Source organism: Protopterus annectens, chromosome 5.part1, assembly GCF_019279795.1.
Source record: "Protopterus annectens isolate FY-2018-M chromosome 5.part1, PAN1.0, whole genome shotgun sequence".
Taxonomy (NCBI): Eukaryota; Metazoa; Chordata; order Ceratodontiformes; family Protopteridae; genus Protopterus; species Protopterus annectens.
In genome coordinates, this window is record NC_056736.1 from 88,643,158 (window position 1) to 88,664,980 (window position 21,823).

The 21,823-nt window shown below is 41.5% G+C and overlaps 1 protein-coding gene across 1 annotated transcript in view; it reads right to left on the reverse strand.

Moving 5' to 3' along the window:
• Positions 1-21,823, reverse strand: part of MYCBP2 (MYC binding protein 2) — a gene marked incomplete in the record, with an annotated part of 5,088,083 nt that overhangs the window by 1,607,731 nt on the left and 3,458,529 nt on the right. The window contains 2 exon segments of the mRNA XM_044072904.1: positions 2,008-2,123; positions 20,208-20,263. Coding sequence (XP_043928839.1) covers positions 2,008-2,123; positions 20,208-20,263 — 172 coding nt within the window.

Below are 21,823 nucleotides of genomic sequence, written 5' to 3' on the forward strand. Positions count from 1 at the left end.
AGCATTGTGGGACATAGGGGAGCCTCGAGCCGGTGGAACTAGCTCTCGAGCTTTTAGAGTGGCCTCGGCTCCGAACCCATCCAGCAAGAATGAAGGCGAGATTGACAACTTAACATTGAACCATTTCCAAGCACTAACATTAGTCATTTCCACCAAGTCCCTCAGCCACACAAGCACTAACAAAAAACATTGTTCCCAACATGTCCTGCATTAGTTGCACAAACACTAACGTGAAACATTCCACCCAATGAGTCCCTTAGTAGCCCCACAAGCACACAAAAAATAAACATCTCCCTGCAATGTGTCCCTCACTAGTCAAAGTACTGATAAAGTACTGCACCCAGGGTAAAAAAAGGTCTTTCATTGTAAGTGAAGACAAAAAAAAAAAAAAAAAAAAAAAAAAAGTCTTCCACGTCTTTAATATTAAACAGAAGTAGCTCTGTGTTTATTTTTATAAATGAACACAGAGCTACTTCTGTTTAATGCGAAATATCGCAGTTCCGCATTACACAGAAGTAGCTCTGTTTTGCGATTTTTTGATTGGCCCGTATACCGGTATACAGGCCAATCAAAAATCACTAAACACGGAGCTACTTCTGTTTAATGCGGAACATCGCAGTAGCTCTGTTTTGCGATATTTTGATTGGCCCGTATACCAGCATACGGGCCAATCAAAAATTGCTAACCACGGAGCTTCTTGTGTTTAATGCGGAACTTCCGCATTAAACACAAAAAGCTCCGTGTTTAACGATTTTTGATTGGCCCGTATGCCGGTATACGGGCCAATCAAAAAAAAAAGTGGAGGCTGCCTGGGGTTTAAACCAGCAGTGCGGGACTCGGGATCAGGCTGCTGATCTCGGGACAGTCCCGCCCAAATAGGGACGTCTGACAACCCTGACTGCACCGCAACAAAGGTACAAGTTGCCATTCTTGTGTACAAGCTGCCATGCAAGCTGGAAAAGCACTGCAGGCAAATATATAAGTAATCGACAACAATGCACTGCATAAAACACCCAACAAAGCAGCAGTTTTAGCTAGAAAACTGAAGCATAGCAAGTAGTTGCTATTTAAGCAGTTGTAATCAATAAATCATTCAAATGCACTTCAGCACATGCTTTACTTCTGTACTTTACAAAATGCTCAACAAAAAAGCAACTGAAGTGAAACTGCAAGGAATCAGATATTAGGCTAAAAATGCATAGTATTAATAATATTAAGAGGCTCCATAGGAGAATGCACTTCAAATAAACACTGGTCCGTGTAGATGAAATAAAATGAAAACAGAAGCACTGAGTGGCAGACAAACAGCTGCATGGTATAAGGGCTCTGATTAACGATTAAAAAACATTCCTCGCACATGAAAAAAACACATTTAGCACTCACATGACCAACTCCCTCAATAAAATAATGTAAACTCTTACCATTTAGCAAATAGCAGAGCAACAGATACTGGCTCACGAAGAAAAGGTTTGTGAAAGTCCGATCTGAAAACACACACACTGCAGGAAACACCACGAAAGAAAAGAAGTTCCATACTGAATGGAGATTCTTTTAAATACCTTATGGGCATGGGAATGAATATGCAGCTATGACATCACAGAATGGGCAGGTCTATGCATTTGTTCAGTCAAATGAAAATACAGTGGTGCTGATGTCAATTTGGGGGAAGAGAACTTTGGAGCAAACTACAGCTAGTTTGTAGCAGTCCTGATGTCTGCATTTAGAGACTCCAGCAAGCTTTTCCACCACACGAGAGTTGTTTTTTTAAAGTGAAACCATTACAGTACAGTAAGGTTCTTTACTGTTTGAGAAAAAACAGTTGGATTTTTATGTGCTGCAATCCTCATTGTTTTTAGCAGGATTGGTAAACAGGGAAGAAAGGTGAAGAAAATGTTGAGCACTTGGAAAAGAATCCCATTGTTCTCCTTTAAATAAACCATATTAAAGTTTATAGCTTTAAAAAATATTCTCAAGACCTGACTGAATAAGAAAAAGAAAAGTGGTTACCTGTTTCTATGCCATCAATGATTACATGAATAGTGTACAGGCCAACAGCACCAGGTGTCCAATTTGCACTGTAGGTACCATCATTATTCACTCTGATGAGCATATTCTCACTTGGTCTAATTAAAAAACAAACAATTTTAAGTCATAACACATACCTCACACTTGCACCTTTTGACAAGCAATACCAAAATTAACAATTAAAAAGACTGCAAGAAAACGAGGAATTACTACAAAAAATAAGGAGAATTTCATGACACATTATATCTTGAAGTTCACATCAATCAGCAGTTAGTATAAGCAGTACATTTACATGAAGACTTGAAGCAGTTCCCATCAAACTTTAACAATGGTAATGTGTCTTGTTGACAGAAAAAGAGGATAAATAAAAAGAAAGCATCTAATGATAATTTAATGAAAACTAAAAGTAAAAGAAAAATTAGGAAAGGGATATGTTCTAACCCACGACAACTTCATATCTTTGACAGTAACTGTGTCAGCAGGTTCTTAGTTTTAAGGGAACATTCATTTCTGGGGTGGGGGTCTTGCAGACCTTAGTTTTATTAAAACATTTAAGCCACCATGAAGAGTCAAGTGGTACAAAATCCTCATCAACCTCTTCAGGAAGATCATCTCCATTTAAGTTCCTGTCATTTGTATTGACAGCAAGCATGCAAGGGTGAAGAACCAAGGCACATCAAGAAGCAAGTACAATTGTGTGAGTATACTTGCTAACTGCATATGTTCCAATAACAGAATTAGCTGCTACCATACAACAGTACAATTCCTTATAGGTTCATAGGTTGGTACTGGGCTATCTGCCCGAAGGCATATATTAGCCCAGCCACATTGTGCGGTATTCACCACCCCTTTAGTAGTTCCCTAGACCCTTGTACTAGCAGCTAGTACCCTTGGCCCCTATCTAGTAGTGCTGTTGGTGTGATCCCCAGTGTGAACTTTCTGTTACCCATCCACTCATCAAGGTTCCTCTTGAAGAGTGATAGTGAGGGGATCTGTCTTATGTAGATTGGGACCCTGTTGCATAGTAAGGGAAGTCTCTGCAAAGGGAATCTATCCCTCCAGCATGTTCTATTAATTGTTGTGTTGAGGTTTATATCCCTAGAGCGTGTAGCTCAAGTAGACTTGGTTTTGCTAAGATGGAGCATGTTCAACAATTCTGGGTTGGACATGGCTCTGTACGTTAGACAGAGATTGCCTCTGAGAAAGCGGTATGCAACAGAGAACAGTCTTAGCTTTTTCAATCGTGCTGCATAGGGCAACTGTTTGAGGCCAGTAATCCTCTTGGTTAGGTACCTCTGTGGTCTCTCCAGCTGCTGGAGATGTCTAGCCAGGTACATTCCAATTGGTGCATTGTACTCAATAATGGGTCTGATGAGGAAAGAGTAGGGGGCACCATTACATCTTTAGATCTTGATGCGAACCCTTTCGTGATCAGATGGGTCACATAGAAGGATTTTCTAACCACTTTGGCAACATGGTTATCAAAGGAAAGCTGACTACCTACTTGGGTCCCTAGATCCCTTATTTCTTCTTCAGATTTCAGGGGATTACCTCCTATGTTGTATGTTGTAGTTTATCCACAAGCAAACTTTCACCATTCCAGTCAGTAGAGATGGTCTTCTCCCTATACTGAGAATGTCAACAAGATGCTCAATACAGAGGTGAGAGTAACCTGTGCAATGTTCTGTTCTCTTTGTAGGACGAAGTCAACAACTGTGCCAAATAAGTCCAGGAAAGCAGCCAGTACAAGGTAAAGTTAGACTTTCCCAAGCAGAAAGCTGTCCCAGGGTATTTGAGCAGGGTCTAATATTATATAATTGAATGTTAAAGTTCATTGAATATGTAACAGTCAACTCATACATGTCAAAGCAAGACAACATCGAAACCTGAAAAACACAAAAGAAACGTTTTCGAAAAATCATAGTTGGCCCAGTGCTTCTAGGTGACGTACAGCGTTCTTGCAGCATTGCGTCACTGCTAATCTTTCAGTTTAAAAATATTACAAGAAATTTTAGTTTTATGTAAACTATTGTACACAACTTATTTATCCCACGTAAAAGCAGGAAAACTTGAGAGATTTAAAAAAAAAACCCACCAACTATTTCATACTTACTTCCGGAAGTGAAATTACATCCCTAAATAAATAGTAATACTGCACATTAGTCTTTGTGCGTTATGTTACATAAAATCTACAACTATAGCTGAAAGTTCACAAGCAACTCCTGGCATTCTAGGTAACATTTACGAGACTGTAATGTCTCAGAAAAATAGGGCAATGTTACATAGGTTGATGGGTATCTCTACAACCTAGAGAAAACTGTAAAAAGTACTGGTGTTGTAGAATGAAGCTATCGCACAAATGCAAAGGAAGAGTTATAACATTAAAAGAGGTAGACAGTGAAGTCTTGTTAAAATCAGTGGCACATCAACATACTTCAGACATAACTGAAGTTGAAAAGTATTGAGTGTGCCATACATTGAAGGAAACTGCTCAATTGTGTAGAAACACACCTGCACTAGTAGTGGACAATGTATTTGCAAGGACTTCTGTAGAAAGTACTGTACGTTTACCATCCAGACGTTCTGTGCTTCAGCAAGTAAATCGAGTTAGACGTCAAAGTACGGTCACTTAACAGTAGTATAGAAAGTGCACTAGGTTCAGTAGACACTACCAAGTATATATTAAAGGAAGGAAGTTTTATTCAAAAAAGAATGGTTGATTTACACAGTAATGTGCATGTGCTGGTATTCACCACTAAACAAAATTTGCAAGATTTATGCTGTAGTAAAATCTGGTTCATGGATGGATTCTTCCTAACGAAAGGAAGACTTTGCCACCAGTTGTATTCAATACATGGATTGTTGACATTTCACGAAAATACTAAAAGTTTACCTTTGGTATATTGCTTAATGTCTAAAAAATCGTTCAAAGCTTATAATTACTTATGGGAGTATCTGTTTGGCTTGCTATCTTCTATTAAATGCGAGCCTACTGTGTAATTTATTGTTACAGACTTTGATCATAAAGAGTATAAAACATAACTTCAGCACTGTGACAAGTAAGGATTGCTGATTTCATTTCTGTCAGGCAGTGTGGCGCAAAGTTCAAAGTCTTGGTCTTGCTACACTTTACGGCATATGTGCAAAATTTCAGCTAGCTGTAGAGAGACTAACAGCACTGTCTTTCACAGATGAAACTGAAGTAATGACTAGTTTTTTAAGACTTTGTGACAGCTTTCCACCTGAAGCCAAAGATCTTTTGACATACATCTCAGATGCTTATCTACTAGGACGACCGAGAAAACAACATACTACAACCAACGGTAGTCCAAGATTTCCACCTGCATTCCCAGTAAATTTCTGGAATGTATCTACTCTAAATGACCTACAATTGCCTAGAACCCAAAATTATTTCAAGGGTTGGCACAGGCGTGTGCGGTGTTTACTAGGTAGGCACATTTGTGAGATCCCAACTGTTCTTGATGTTCTTATTCGGGAACAAAACAGAGTAAATGAGGTGAGAAATAGAAGTTATGTCCTTACCATAACGTTCCATGTGGAGTGTTCATCTCGCCTTTGTTCTTACACATGGGTTCGGAGCCGATCCTCGGCTCCGAGTCGGCCGCTTGGCAAAGCTCTGCATCGAGAAGAAGCTCGAGACCAACCTGTCTCCCACAATTCCCCTCTGCCTTTATCTCAGATCTAGTTTGCAAACAAAACCAGATTCCAATGGGAATGAAACATACAACATACATGCTAAGGCATAGCTGAAAACAGCAGTAACAGCTGAGAGAAACAGAAGCGGGAGAACCAAACCAGACACCTAAACTGGACGTTCTTCCTGAGGGTGGGAGGGTGGGAATGTAAGAACAAAGGCGAGATGAACACTCCACATGGAACGTTATGGTAAGGACATAACTTCTATATGTGAGAGTGTTCAATCTCGCCGTTTGTTCTTACACATGGGTAGCATCCTTAGCTCCGTGACCCTGAGAAACTCACGGAAGAACGTTCCTGAGCACAGTGGAACCAAAGGTTGCCCTGTCCCTGGAAACCCTATCCACTTTGTAATGAGTAATGAATGTATGTGGTTTAGACCAAGTGGCGGCCGCACAAATAGTGTCCAAAGGTAGGCGGGCCGCATGAGCCAGGGATGTAGATATTGATCTAGTAGAATGTCCTTTCGGTTTGACGGGTAAACTCTGCTCAGAAGCAGTATAAACAAAAATAATACAATCGGATAGCCATTTGGAAAGGGTTAAACCGTCACTGCCATGCCCTTTCTGCTGTCCGCAAAAGCTATAACGAGTTGATCTGTCTTTCTGTGATCCTTTGTTCTATTCCAAGTAAAATCTGAGTTGTCTATGAACATCCAACTTGTGTAACATATATTCTAGCTTATTGGAATGGTTCTTGAAAAATGTGGGGAGCTCAATGGACTGATTAATGTTATTGACAGAACAAACCTTGGGAAGAAAGGACGGATTAGTGCGAAGAGATACCCTATCAGGGTGAAAGATCAAATATGGGTGTTTAATGGAAAGAGCTTGAAGTTCTGATACCCGTCTGGCTGAAGTGATAGCTACCAGAAAGAGGGTTTTCCATGACAAAAACTTCAAAGAACAGGAAGAGGCTGGTTCAAAGGGTGGTAGCATTAGCTGTGATAACAGGAGGTTCAGATTCCATGGTGGTGTAGGAAACCTGACCGGTGGCCTGATATGGAAAGACCCTTTTAGAAAGGCCTTACAAAGCCTATGAGCCACAATAGGCACCCCATTTTCTCCCACATGAAAGTTTGAAATAGCAGCCAATTGAACCCTCAAAGTGGCAGGAGAAGCTCCTTGGTGAAATAGTATGGATAGAAACTCCAAGACTTTGTTCAGTGGGGCTATTAAGGGATCCAAATGTTGCGTAGTTGCCCAGTGTACAAAACGCTTCCACTTACTGGTGTAAATTTTTGTAGTGGAAGCTTTATGAGAAGCCACCAGAATATTCTGAACCGCAGGAGAAAGAAGATCAGACCTGGCTAAGAAGGGAAGTGGAGCAGCCAAGGTGCTAGTCTGAGGGATAGGAGCGACGGGTGAGGAGCCCCTGACGAGTGGGTCAGTAGATCCGGCTCCGGGTCCAGGATCCAGGGTTCCCATATTTGGTGTGCTTGAAGAAAGGGAAACCAAATTTGACGAGGCCAGAATGGGGCAATGAGGATTATTGTCCTCTCCAGGTTGTTGGCTTTCTGTAGAAATTTTGGAATCAGAGGTATAGGAGGGAAGGCGTACAGGAGACCCGGGGGCCAATCGTGAATCAGAGCATCCCTGGGGACTTCCCCTGGAGGGGGTAATTGGGCAAAGTAGCTTCTGCATTTGCCATTTATTGGAGACGCAAACAGATCGCAGCAAGGCTGGCCCCACTTGCGAAATATCATGTCCGCAATTGTTCGTTTGAGGGACCACTCGTGAGGTAACAGGATGGCTCTGCTCAACCTGTCTGCTATGATGTTGGATAACCCCGGGATGTGCGTTGCTATTAGAAAGCGACCCGTGGACTCTGCCCATTGCCAAATTCTCATTGCCTCTCTGCATAATTGATAAGATTTGGTTCCTCCTTGTTTATTTATGTACCAGACTACGGACATATTGTCCGACTGAACTGCAATGGTCCCTAGAGGTAGAAGGGGAGAAAAGTGTTGCAACGCTAGAAACACTGCCCTCATCTCCAGAACATTGATGTGCAGATTGTACTCTAGATTGGTCCATTCTCCTTGGACTGTCTGTCCCTGAAAAATGCCCCCCCACCCTATCAGGGAAGCGTCCGTGGTCACCGTAGCTGTCGGAGTGGGTAGCACAAATGGTTGGCCGCTGGAGAGATTGCAACTCTGAAGCCACCAAGACAGGTGCGATTTGCAGATGTTCGTGATGTGAATTTCGTGTGTCAGAGGTAACTGTTGGAACGACCATTGTGCAAATAGCAGCCACTGAGGGACTCTCATGTGCAGTCTTCCCAAGGGTATCGCAAAGAGGGAAGCTGCCATGAGACCCAAAACTTTCAGAAACAGTTTTGCCGGGGATTTTTTGGACAACGGGAGAAAAGATATGTGATTTTGTAGAGAGGCTATTCTTTCTGGAGGAAGCCTTAGAATCAAGCAATGAGTATCTAATTCTGCTCCTATGAATGAGATATGCTGTGATGGCTGCAATACAGATTTTTCGAAATTTACGTAAATTCCGAGATGAACACAGAGTTCTAGTGTGTAATCCCTGGCCTGAATCAGTCGACGCTCGGTGGTGGCAGTGAGGAGCCAGTCGTCCAGATACAGAAACACCTGGAATCCTAGGCGTCTCAAGTGAGACGCTACCACTGCCATACATTTGGTGAAGACCCTGGGGGCTGAGGTCAGACCAAAGGGCAGGGCTCGAAATTGAAAGTGACTGGCTCCCAGCAGGAAGCGCGAGTGATCCCTGTACGCTCTGGCCATTTTGATGTGGTAGTATGCGTCCTTGAGATCTATTGAGCACATCCAGTCGTCCTTCTGTAAGAATGGAAGGATCGATTGAAGCGTGACCATCCGGAACTTTTCTTTCTTGACGAAAGTATTGAGCTTGCTTAGGTCTAGAATTGGCCTCCAGTCCCCTGTCTTTTTTGGAACTAAAAAGAACCTTGAGTAAGTTCCAAATCCTCTTTGGTCCACCGGGACTGGTTGGATGACTCTTTTTTCTAGCAGCTTTGAAATTTCTATAGCTGCAGGATCTCGCAGATGGGGCGGTACATCTGGGAGTCTCTTCTGCGGTAATGGGAGAAAGAGAAATGGAATTCTGTAACCTCTGGTAATAATGCTTTCTACCCATTTGTCTGAAGTAAGACTTTGCCAGGCCTGAGGGTAAAAAGCTAAGCGACCCCCGACTGCCTCCAGAGCAGGACAGTCGGGCCTCCTCTCAGGAGTGCTGGAAAGGCTTCCCAGGGAGTGTATCCCTGTCACCTTGGTTTTGCGGACCCCCTCTGCTGCCAGGGCGACGTCTTCCACCTCTGCCCCCCCCCTCTGCTCTGGAGGGGGCATCACCCTGTGTGCCTGGGAAAGAGCCTTGGGGTTTTCGAAACCACATTTTTCCACCTCGTTGCCCTTTGGGGTACGGTCTGGATGGGGTGGAAAAACGGACTACGACAGCAGACAGAGTCTTTCCCTCTTGCTCACACCGGGTAAGGGTCTCCTTTACTTTGGGGCCAAAGAGAGTGGCACCGTCAAATGGGGCGTTAGTAAAGGAAGACTTGAAGGCTTCCGCAAAGGAACATAAGCGCATCCAGGATTGCCTACGAAGGGCAATCGCTGAAGCCGCAGCCCTACTCGACCCTTCGGCTGCATATGAAATGAGCCTCATGGACGAGTTCACAATTGATGTAAGGGTATTGAGTTGTGCTGTAACTTTTTCCGAGACAGCAGTATCTGTAGTACCCTGGAGGGTATCTCCCAACTCTTTGATTAGATCCCTCTGTAAAAGTGTGAAGTGCGTCAAATAGTTCAGCGATCGCATGGAAAAAGCCGCTGAACTAAAAATGCACTTCCCATACCTGTCCATAGTCCTAGAATCTCTGTTAGGCGGATGGACAGATGAGGAAGATTCAGACATCTCCTTTTTAGTGGCAGCTGCCACCACCATAGCGTCCACTGGAACTCCTTTTGTGAGATATGTCTTGTCTTGAGGGGCCGTAATATATTTATTAGGCTTTCTAGGGACTGGCTCCACCGTGTCAGGTGTCTCCCACGCCCTTCGAGCAATCAATTCCATCAACTCATCGAAGGGCGGAGTGACCCAGGAGGAAGAAGGGCGAGCACCGAATGCCTTCAGCAAGACTGACTCATCCTCAGAAGGGGGTAAGGCCTGCCAATCACCTCTCTGCTTCAGGATCTCCAGGATGTCTGAAAAGGAGACATCCTCTGAGGTTGATTTCGGAGACCCTTCTGACTCATCTAAGTCAGTGTCCGATGTTAAGGATTCTTGTGGAGAATCCAAGTGTCTCCTCTTACACAATCTTTTCCTCAGAACGTCCTCGGGGGGGGGGCATCCGATGAAGCCTCCGAGGAAGAGGGGGCTCCCTCTGGGAGCGGCTGAGACACCGGTGCTCGACACTTTGAAGTAGCCGTGGGTGCAGAGGAGGATAACGGGCCTTTATGGGAAGGAGAAGCTGTCTCTGCTGAAGTGGTTGTCTGAGTCGACAACACCTTCCTCATGAGGTCGAAGGCCCCCGGGTCCTGAGTCGAAGAATCCCTCAGTTCCGAAGAAAGCGGAGGGATCCCCGAGATGGGGACCGAAGGCATCGACCCCGAGGACGAAGCCGAGTCGATCCGTGCCGAGGCACCGAGAGGGAGAGTCGGAACCGAAACATCGGTCCGACTCTCGGTTCCCGAACCAAGGATAGATTGTCGGCTCCGCGATTCCGGTAATGGATCCGTCGGAGTCAAGGTGAACGGTGCCGACCGAGAAAAAGATGGCTCCGGCACCAAGGGCTCCACGATCATCAGATCAGCCTCTCCTGGCTCCGAAGGCTGAATAGGCCTCGGAGGAGGAACAGATGGAGATAAGGGAAGGCCTTCGAGTCTCGACACCAACTGGGAAGAGACTGAGATGAGTTTGGACAAGGCCGTATTCTCCATTAACTTCTGCACCACACGGTCTACATCGGTGTCAGAGAGGGGTCTAGAAGAACACGTCGAAGGAATCAAAGACAGAGCCGACCTCAAGAGCACAGGAGGTGGAAGCTCCGTCACCGGTTCCAAGACTCGATGCTCGGTGACAGACAGAAGTTCGACACTCGGCCCCGAGGTCTGTGGAACCGGTGAGCGAACTTTAAATGAAGAGCTCGGAGCCGATGACATGGGCTCCGACGTCTTCGATTCCTTCAAGGATTTAGATGTCTGGTCCGATGCATCAAGAGCCTCTTGAAATGCAGGCTTCAAAAGGCCTCTGTCCACGAGTTTCCTGCGCCTATCTGTCATGACCCTTCCACTGAAAGAATGACAAATGGAGCAGTCTTCTTGCAGATGGAGAGGGCCAAGACAGTAGACGCAGGAACTATGGTTGTCTGTGACAGACATTTTCTGTCCACACTGGCACCGTTTGAAGCCTGACTTCGCTTTCTCAGACATAATAATATAATAACAGTCAAATCCAGTAAAGTTATATAAAGTCTACACAGTCTTGAACAGACAGTAAAGTTTAGTCAAATCCAGTAATTTGTCAAACCCAGCAGTAATTTAAAGTTAGTGGGTGGGGTAGGCCCCGAGGGAACTAACTATATATATTAAAAATATATATGTATAAGAAGAGAAACCCTCGACTCACTACACACACACACACACACACACACAAGACTTAAAGGTGAAACTAGGAAAAAAATTATCTAAGAATCTTAGACAAAAATGCAATCTTATCTGCCAGGTGGTCTGAGCTCATCAATATTGATGCGAACGTTGCAGCGGCAAACTAGATCTGAGGTAAAGGCAGAGGGGAATTGTGGGAGACAGGTTGGTCTCGAGCTTCTTCTCGATGCAGAGCTTTGCCGAGGATCGGCTCCGAACCCATGTGTAAGAACAAACGGCGAGATTGAACACTCTCACATTACAACTTAAAGCAGGGTATCCTCCATCACCAAAGAACTGTAAAACTATGGAAAGACAGAATCGCTTACAGATTGTATTGGACAGATGAAGCAGACTATTCTACAGATGACTTCCTAAATGCTATAGCTATGCTCATGAAGGTCTAGTTGCAAAAACGCACCATACATTGTATATACTTTATTTTACATTTTACACACAGTTGATAGGGTTAAACACTTTTAAGTTTAGGGGAACACTGTCATTTAACATAATTAAAGTGTAACATATACTTCATTTATTTTTTAATACAGTAAACACAGGTCATAGGTGCTATAACAGTGCGTTACAGCAGAAGTAAATATTTACGTTACCGAATGCACGGGGTTTGAAGTGGGCCAGCTATTCTTATTTGATATTTTGATTTTTGGCAATTTCACATTTCGCTATTTTGACAGTTCAAGATTTACGGGTCGACTATTATGTATTCGATGAACTTATCATTCAATTACGTAATATAGACCCCAGGCTGTCAGGGTCCATGTGGCTGTGGCAAGAGAAATGACAGGCAGACTGTTCTGGACTTTTGGCTGGCCAATGGCTTAATGCAAACCAGCAAAATGGTCTGCCTACATAGACAGTCACAAGATCATATATGAGAGTTGTCCAGCATGCAAGTCAGATAGGTTTCCTCCTAGCAAGAAAAGGGGAATGGAGTCAAATCAGAGATTGCAATGTGTTCCCTAGTGAAATATCTGGCATTGATCATAAATGATTGTTGGCGTAAGCAGTGATCAGATAAGGCCTCAAGACTGACAGAGACTAAGCTGAAGACCTGGAAGTCAACTGGAGAAAAAAGACAGGAGTTCAAGGTAATACTCATGGCTCCAGAATCTCGGGAAGAAGAATACATATTTGGAGCAGAATAAGAATGTCAATGACTCAAAACTGCACAGCTAAAGACAACAAAGGAAAACAACAAAATGTTAAAGAACCTTTACCAGTTTCAAGAAAGTGACTTGACAGATGGCATTAAGAAGCTTTATTAAGCCGTAAGGCAACAACAGATAGACAAAGACAAGTCAACAGACACTGTTCATAAGACTCACCAGAAGCAATCCACTTAACAGTCCAGAGGACATCAAGGGCAGATGGAAAAAGAACTTCAAGAAGCTTTTGCATGCACAGCCTACAATGAAAAGAGGAGGAGATTCCACCCTAGAAGTGGTGCAAACTGCAATCAGAAAAATTAAGTCAAGGAAGCAGGCAGCCTCAAATGCAGCTAAAGCATATACAATTAAAATGTGTGGTGCATTAGGGTACAAACTGTTAATGAATGTACTCATTGTGGTATGGGGAGACAGTGACAGAGATGCATCCTAGAAAAATGCAGAACAATCATTCTAGTGTCAGCATATAAGTATAAAGGGAATATTCACAACTGTGGGGAAGTACAGAGGTATCAGACTCCTATCATACTACATGAAAGTGCTGGACAGAGTGAATGAAAAACAAATATACTGAGTAGTTGAAAGTTACATAGAAGATAAGCAGCTTGGATTCAAGTAAAGATGCATTACAACCAACTTAATAATTACAGTGTTTGCAGTGAGACAGATAGTGGGCATGAAATTAAAGATGAGGAAGAAGTCCAACTGGACATCTCTAGAAATGTTGAAACCATATGACAAGTTTCCAAGAAAGATAATGAGGGCAGTACTACAAAGGTTCCGCTGAAACATTAGAAGAATTATTGCAGGTAATGTACAACGACCAGTGACACAAGTACAATGTTTGAACTCATGCAGGAGTTTCCCAGTGGTAGAAGTGTGCAGCAGAGTTCAACTCTGAGGCTACTCCCATTTATATTGCTGATGGACTACATCAGCAAACAGAAGGGAACAAAGCTGCTATATGTAGACAATATGTGGCATTACAAGCAGACTCTGAATAGGAATGTTGGCAAATGACGGGAATGGAATGTAAAACTGAGAGGCAAATTTGATGAAGATGACTACACATGATAGTAGTCAAGGTAGCAAATGAGAGAAATCAGAAGAAGCTGAAAATCAAAGCAGAAGAGAAAATAATGGAAGAGGTTAGCAGCTTCAAGTATCTGGGACTCCTGGTAAAGGAGAAGGGAAGTCTAAATGAGGAGGTCAATGTGAGAACAGAAGGTGCTGCAGCTAGTTAGCACAATGTTCAATAGATACGTGTGTGACAAGAATGCCAAAGCAGCTGAAAAATAAAGTGTCCAAAATACTGGTGTGATCATTATTTTTCTACGGCAGAGAAAGATAGACAGTAAAGGCTTAGTAGTAGAAAAGCTTGAGGTGATGGAGAAAAAGTGCCTGAGACAAATAAAAAGGGTGCACACTGTGGGAGCAATGAAAAAATTGGGCTTCAGAGGAGGTAAAGCCACTGTAGCCCCAGCTGCAGAGAAGGTTAGGAGAACACATCACAGTCTGGTCTCAAAAGCAGGAAATCAGATGATGATCTGGTAAAGCAAATCTGGGAAGGACAGAAAAAGGCAAGAGAAGACAAGGACATACAGCTGTAAGAGAAGACCTGAAAATATCTGGCAAAACTATTAAAGCAACAGATACCACTGAGACAGAGGCATCAACAGCAGATGCAACACCCAAAACCCAAATAAAAATAGGAAAATGAAGAGTGACAATGATGGTAACATATACAGGTTTCATTCACTTGAATGAAAACTCAGTATCAAAAAGCTGTTTTTGTGGGTTGAAATTATCACTCTTACACTATTAAAAACTGCCGGTACAGCACGGAGTGGGAATTTGCACTTTCCCTCTGCTGCACAATCTTAGAATTGGTACATACAAGTTGCAGGGGGTGGGGGTGCATAAAACAGGTTTCATTTCATTTTTTTGTTGGGTTTTGATATTTTGGGTTTCAATACAATGACCTAGATCCACTACACACACACATAATATCTACACACACGTGTGTGTGTGTGTGTGTGTGTGTGTGTGTGTGTGTGTGTGTGTGTATTCATATATATGTATTTATTAACATTTGACTACCAGGAAAGGCACCCATTTTCATCAGAGGCCTGGGGAAAAAAGCTTCAAAGTATTACAAAAAATTTTGAGAATGATAATTTTAACAAGCTTCAAAAGTAATACAAAGATACCTACAATTTTAATAAGTACTATCAAATTAGACAAAGTGTCAACATTTTTTTAAAAACAAACTTATATGACGATTTAGTTATTACAAAAATTCAGACAGTTTTTGAAGTTAAATAAATACATACAGGAACTGCAACAAAGCGAGAGGAAAAAAAAACCAGGGTTACGGCACATTTAGAGAGAGTCGGGGAGAGAGAAATTGATTGATGTGAGAAAGGGGATGTAATGAGGTGTAAGGTATGAGCAGGAATATGTTTATATTTGGGAACATAGTTTACACTGACGTTGAGCAAGAATGGAGCCAGATTTTGGATACAGTCTTTCAGAAGGGTTTTAAAGGACTGGAGGGATGGTACTGACCTGATGGATATAGGTACGGAATTCCAGGCCTTAGAAAAATGAGTATAGACCATGTCCAGCAGATTTGATAGCTTTTTGGTTACTAGATCATAATGACTGAGTGGGAACATTGTTGCGTAGAATGGTATTTAGTGCCGGACAAGCATATGGATGCTGGATAATTTTATAAAGGTAAGAAGCTGTGTGGGCTAGTTGATGGTATAGTTCTAACCAATTCAGGCTTTTTAGTGCTGCGCAGTGGTGGGTTTAGAAAGAAATATTTGCTGCAAATTTAGCCACTTTGTAATAGCATTGTTCAAGTTTTGTTTTTGTGAAGCCTGGAAGTAAGAAAGGATGGGAGCACCATAAAGTAGTGAGGGGAGGAGTAAAGTAGTGGCAAATGTAGTTTAAGTTGCATTGGTGATTTTTTGGCTCAATAAAGCATACCTAGATTTTGGTTATTTTTTTTTTTTGCAGTATTATATATGCAGGTTGAATTTAAACTCATTGTCTACTATCATCCCTCCTAATTCAATATGAAAAGTTACTTCAGTTGTTGTACTATTAAGAGAGATGATTCTGAATTTTGTTTTTTTTTTTCATGACAGAGGGACTGGGAGAAAAAAGTAGTAATTTGTTTTTTTTTTCTTGGGATTGGGTGGGGGGTTGATAGTGAGTTGCGAGTTACAAAGCCATGTTTCAGTGGCTATTAAAGCATCCTGAGTAGCTTTTTGGAGATGTACACATAAGTGTGGAGTTATTTCATGTGCAACTACCTTTATGCTAGCACAAGTTTTTCTTATGTGCAACTAACTACCATCTACCTTTGAATAAACGGCAGGCATATGTGGTCAACTAAATTAAAACGTTTTTTTTCCCCTATGAGAAACAGCTGCATTTATTTACCTTTTTGGTGTGTGTGTTGTTTACCCGAACAGCTAAGCTTGAACACAACGGCAGGCACTTGTATTCTGGTGTGTGTGTGTGGCTGCAGTTGTTTATGTGGTACGGCTCTTTCGCAGCTTCTGTATTGAATGTCTTTCTGGTAGTTGTTTCGCCAAAAGGCTGCAAGTTATAGCAGGACTTAAACTGTTATTTGCAACTACCTTGGCAGTCATTACATCTATACCTCCTTTAGACGGTTATTTACAAGTTACAATTACTGTCCTTTACTCAGGCAGCAGGTACGCTTTCACAGCTTCTATATTGAACAAATGGCTAAGTGACTTCGCTAAATTATGGCAGGCATTACTGTGTCATGTGCAGCAGCTTTTGTATTATTTAATGTACAACTATTTATTTATTTATTTAACATTTGTTGACCGGGAAAGTCCGACTAGGTTCCACAGATCCTGTTTTCAGCAAAGGCCCGGGGAGAAATGCTCCAGAAGCATGTCTTTAGAATGTGGGAGGAAACCGGAGTGCCCGGAGGAAACCCACGCGAACGCAGGGAGAACATGCAAACTCCACACAGAAGGCACCCCAGCCAAGAATCGAACTGGAGAACCTCTTGCTGTGAGGCGACAGCATTAACCGCTGCACCACTGTGCCGCCCACTACTAACTAATTTTAGGCTCGCACTCAAGTTTTCCTTATATGCTCGCACTATGTTTTCCCTATGTGCAACTACGAGCAGGCATATGTGCTCAACTTTTTTTCCCTATGTGGAACAGCTGCCTGGTGTGTGTGTGTCGTTTACCCGTACAGCGAAGACGACATCACTAGAACAAAGTTACAGCAGGCTGCATTAGTTTATGTGAGACGGCTGCATTTATTTACCTTTCTGGTGTGTGTTGTTTACCTGCACAGCTGCATTAGTTTATGTGGAACAGCCGTATTTATTTACCGTTCTGGTGTGTGTTGTTTACCTGAACAGCTGCATTTATTTACCTTTCTGGTGTTGTTGTTTACCTGAATGGCGGCATTAGTTTATGTGGAACAGCTGCATTTATTTACCTTTCTGGTGTGTGTGTTTACATGAAATGGCAAATCAGTGAGAACTGAATTCACTAAATAATAACAGCCATTTAAGTTTCAGTCTTCCTATCTTTCAGGAAACACATGGTAATACAAAAACATTTTATTCTAGCAGCAACTGTTCTAAGATTATACAAGCAATGTTTAAAATATGTCCCTGGTTTTGGGCCTTTTGTCCCCCCACTCCCAATAAATTTTGGCTTTTTCCAAATTTCTTTTGCTGCACAGTTCTTCAGGGGGGGAGAGAACTTTAGTGCTGCTTATGCCAAGTCTGTTTGTACTGTTAGTAGCACAATAGGGAGAATACTTGTATTTGATGCAGAAGGCTGTGGGTTCTACTCCCACAGTATGTAGATGGATTGCTGATTTTGTACTGTGTTCCACTTCTAAAGGGGGTGGATGCTGCAGTCCTGACTCTTTGGCAGAGATACTATGAACCTGTTATCAGTTTGCCATCCAGTCCCTATTGCAAAATTACTAGCTTATCATTTTGTAACACAGGCAATTCATTCCTCAAGGGCAACAGGCACTTTATTTGTAGATGAAACAATGAAATATAGTTACAGATCTCTTTAATGTGCATTATTTAGATGATTATTACGTCTGAGACTGTGCATATTTACTGACATTGGTGGAGTGTAGAAGTTTGAGTAGACTTTTATGATGGAAATGTTCTGAACTGGGCAGTTTTGTCACTGTTGGTTCATGCATTTTGTTTCATTGCTTACTGGAAAAATATTCAAAACAATACATTTGACGTGTGTGAAGTGTGCTGTATTTTACAAGTAATATAATTTAATACAATCAGGATTGAGCATCAAAGAACACATGTATGTTTCGTGTGCAAGGGGCCTATGATTTGAAAACAGTCCAAAGGTAATCTTTATCTGCCACTGGCCAGATGCATTTGTTTTGAATGTGGGTTTCAGGGGCAGAGAAGTTTTAATGTTAAATCTGTTTTCATTGTAAAACGGTGCTGCTTTGTTTAGGAGATGTCTATTAGTGTTTGTGCTATAAAATGTAAAATAAAAGTATTAAATTAAATCCAAATAATCGTTGTAGAAGTACAGCAGTATGCACATTACAGTGTTTATGATAAATGGGGTGAAATAGCCAAGTAATGGGACAATAGAATGGCTGCAGGGGGAGGACTGTGTATGGGGGTGTCCCCATTCGACCATGATTTTGTGAGGGGGGGGAAGGGCGACAAAGTCAAAGACAGCCCCAGGGGGCACAAACTCTAGCTACACCACTGATCAGTAGGCCACGGACAATTACTTTTGTAGGTCCTAGCAAACTATAATATTCTTTTGCTATGATTAGAACATTGCCTACAATTAAATGCCCTACTTTTACCATAAAACCCACATACTGCAAGTCACCAAAAACAATATCCTAAAGTTCATCATCTTCCCAGTGAACATCATTGCTACACATTCCAAAAAATGGTTACCATTTACTACAGGATCTGGGCTCTGGGGCTATATTTTGGTCATCTGACTGTTCTTCAGTTTGTGTTTGAAAGTTGGTATCCCACAATCCCATTGCAGTGGGTAGGGGTTACATAATTATGTATGCAAATTCTATGTTAATCACTGTACAGATCTGTACCTTTTTTCATGGGCCTTTGTTTGGATTTTTGATGTTTCCAGGTTGAGAGGTATGCAATGCACTGTTTTGTTAATGTTTTGAGTGACACTGTGTCTAAGGGTACAAAGTTTTTATTTGGAATACAGATGAAGTTAGTGAATGGTATGGATCTGTTTGAAAATTAGCTATGAATATGAAATTAGGGATGAGCACCATAATAATCCCAACAGAAGTTGTATCTCAGTCACTCACATAGACAAAGCTGAGCTTGGGCTAAAGAGTAAAATTTGATGCACTGTTTCAGTTCTTTTGTATGTAATAAGAAAATACAATTATAAAACTGTAAGATAGGTATGTAATGCAGTTTCACAAAAGAATAAATGCTGCTTATTCCTGTAACTATCTGGAGGGTGAAAGAGAGGGTGGAATGATGGCAGATATGTTAGGAATATATCACAGAGATTGATTGTGACATGCACAATGGAGTCATAGGCTAAGTATGCAACAATACTGTGTTAAAGTTCCAAGAGTGTGTGTGTGTGTGTGTGTGTGTGTGTGTGTGTGTGTGTGTGCAAGAAAACTCAGTTAAGGACATTCTACAACATCCTGCAAATTTAAGAAGTAAACATAGCATAAATAATGTAGATGCCTGAAGACTATACATAAATGTGCAACTTCTTACAGAGAAGCAAAACACACCACTTATATATTTTTTTAAAAAATAAATGCAACAAGCTTGAGACAGCTAGCAGTACAACATAGACAGAAGATAAACTTAATAGCAACTAACTGAAAAACAGTGCCATGTAAAACGGTTAAACACCCAGTGCAATGCTGAGTAGATTACAAAACTGAATGTGAAAACATTTACATTGTTTTTATCCTACTACAGATGAAGCCCAATAAAAAAATATAAGAGCAAGTTTCTGAAAAAAGCCTGCCATGCTCCAATATTTCTATCTCTAGTCTAGCATTGTTAACCCAACTTGATGTTATGCTGGGAACGGATCTTCAAAGAAATATAAATTTCAGAATGTCAACAGAAGCTCTGTCTTGACTGTCTCAACCAGGAAATAAATAAATTCCATCAAAGAACACATACATAATAGTACTGTCAAGACTACAACAGTATAAAAATTCTTCTGCACTAATGGGCAGTTCTGCATAGAGGATTAAGGCTATGAACTGTGAACAAGATTTATTTTATTTTTGCAGTTGCTGACCAGACTAGTTTGACTGGGCTAATAGCCCTGTTTCAGCAGAGTATTGCTCAATAGTAATAAACTAGTACAATTATATATTTAGAATATTTTTTTTATTTAAAAAATTTATACAACCAATCAAGCAATGAACACACTATGTGATTATAACAATGATTTGAAAAACAGAACTGTAACATATACACTTGGGTGATGTTCACCAGCTAGAAACACTAGCTAATGAAAAATGTGTATATCAGTGGAGGAATGAGAGTCAAAGAGAGAATTAGGTTAAGTTGTATGGCGATAATCTAGCTATAAAAATACATTTACCTTTTTGGTGTTGGAGAAGCGAAACGTAGCTCCTCAAAAGAATAATTTTCATATACCTGAAATAAAAATAAAATATTAAATATTAAGAACTTTAACTCCGAGCAACTCACTTAACCAGATACTCTTCCTAGGCAGAGTAAGAAAAAGGACCATGAGGATCACTGCTCTACCCCAAAAAACAAATACAAATAAATAAATTCATATTTAAATGACTATACCTGATGGGTCTATATTAAAATCATGAAGGATTACTCTCACAAATACAAAGTAATCAACACACAACAGTCGAAATCCAAAAACAGCGAAAGACGAAAAAAGCGAAAATGATAACATTGAACGTATTCCCGGAAGCAACAGCGCCATACAGGTAAGGTAAACCTAACGGAACAAACCTAAGGCAAAACATTTTTTAAAACATTTTTGCAAGGGGGCAAGCCCCCCTGCACCCCCCCACATGGAGGGCTGCACCCCCCCCCATACCCCCCTACTTAAATTTACCAACTGTGAAACTGCACTACAGTGGGGAAAAGGATTTATTTCCTCATCCCCACGATCACCCTCTTGGCCAAAAAAATGACGTTCGACATTCCAAATTCACTTTTTTCACTATTTTAGGACTTCGACATTTATGTGTCAATTGCTTTGTATTCGCAAAAGTAAGCTTTCTCGATTCTAATATAGACCCTACCTGACAATATATTCAATACTAAAAATTTCAAAACACAAATGCTTTTCAGATTAAGCAGTTTTATGGTGTCTACAACACTGCTACTGCAGAACAAGGCTAGCAAATTATCACAGATGATTAAGACAGAGCTGTAAGGAGTTTGATCTTGTAGTTCTGGGTTTCCTTCACTCAAAGTTTGTAATCAGAAAACGAACTTCGAGTAAGACATACAATCACGATGTGTTCCCTGGGGTCCAATGAGCTTAACTGATTAACAAATATACTTGGAAATGTTGGAATGTTGTTCCAACTCAGCAACAGCTCCTCGTGGTCCTGCAGAGTGGTGCTAGCAGCAGAGAGACTAAAAAGAGTGACTGCTACCAGATTTAAGTATATTTTACTGCTATTACCGGTGCGACCGTCTCTTCTCGCCGGAAAGCGAGTTTAATCTGCTCTTTTGCCTGTTTTAAGCTTGTTTTTGCAAATTTCGTACCTGCACTTTTAAAGTTTGTCTTTTGTTGAATTTAACTGTTGAGGCTGCTCACTCAAGTGCGCTAGCCTGTGTTAAGTATTTACTTTGCATTTTCTGCTGTTTGTCTTGTAAAAAAAGAAAAACCAAAAAAAAAATCCTCGTTTCCCGCCTTTCCTGACCTAGAATAGTCTCTAATACAGGCATTGCTGTATTCTGGACTTTAGAATAGTTCCTGTGTTGCCCATTTCCTTACTTGGATAGAAGGAAGCTTCTTTGTTCACCAGTGGGAGTGGGGAGTTTTGAGCAGCCTATCTGTCCCTGGAGGAGTGCCCTCAGCACAAGAATCTTGTAGTTTATTGGCTGTTTTGGGCTAATTTCTAGCTCTTTCAAGTCCCCTGTATAATAACCCGCTTTGGCGCGGTTTTTCGCTTGTTCCAACTCAGCAACAGCTCCTCGTGGTCCTACAGAGTGGTGCTA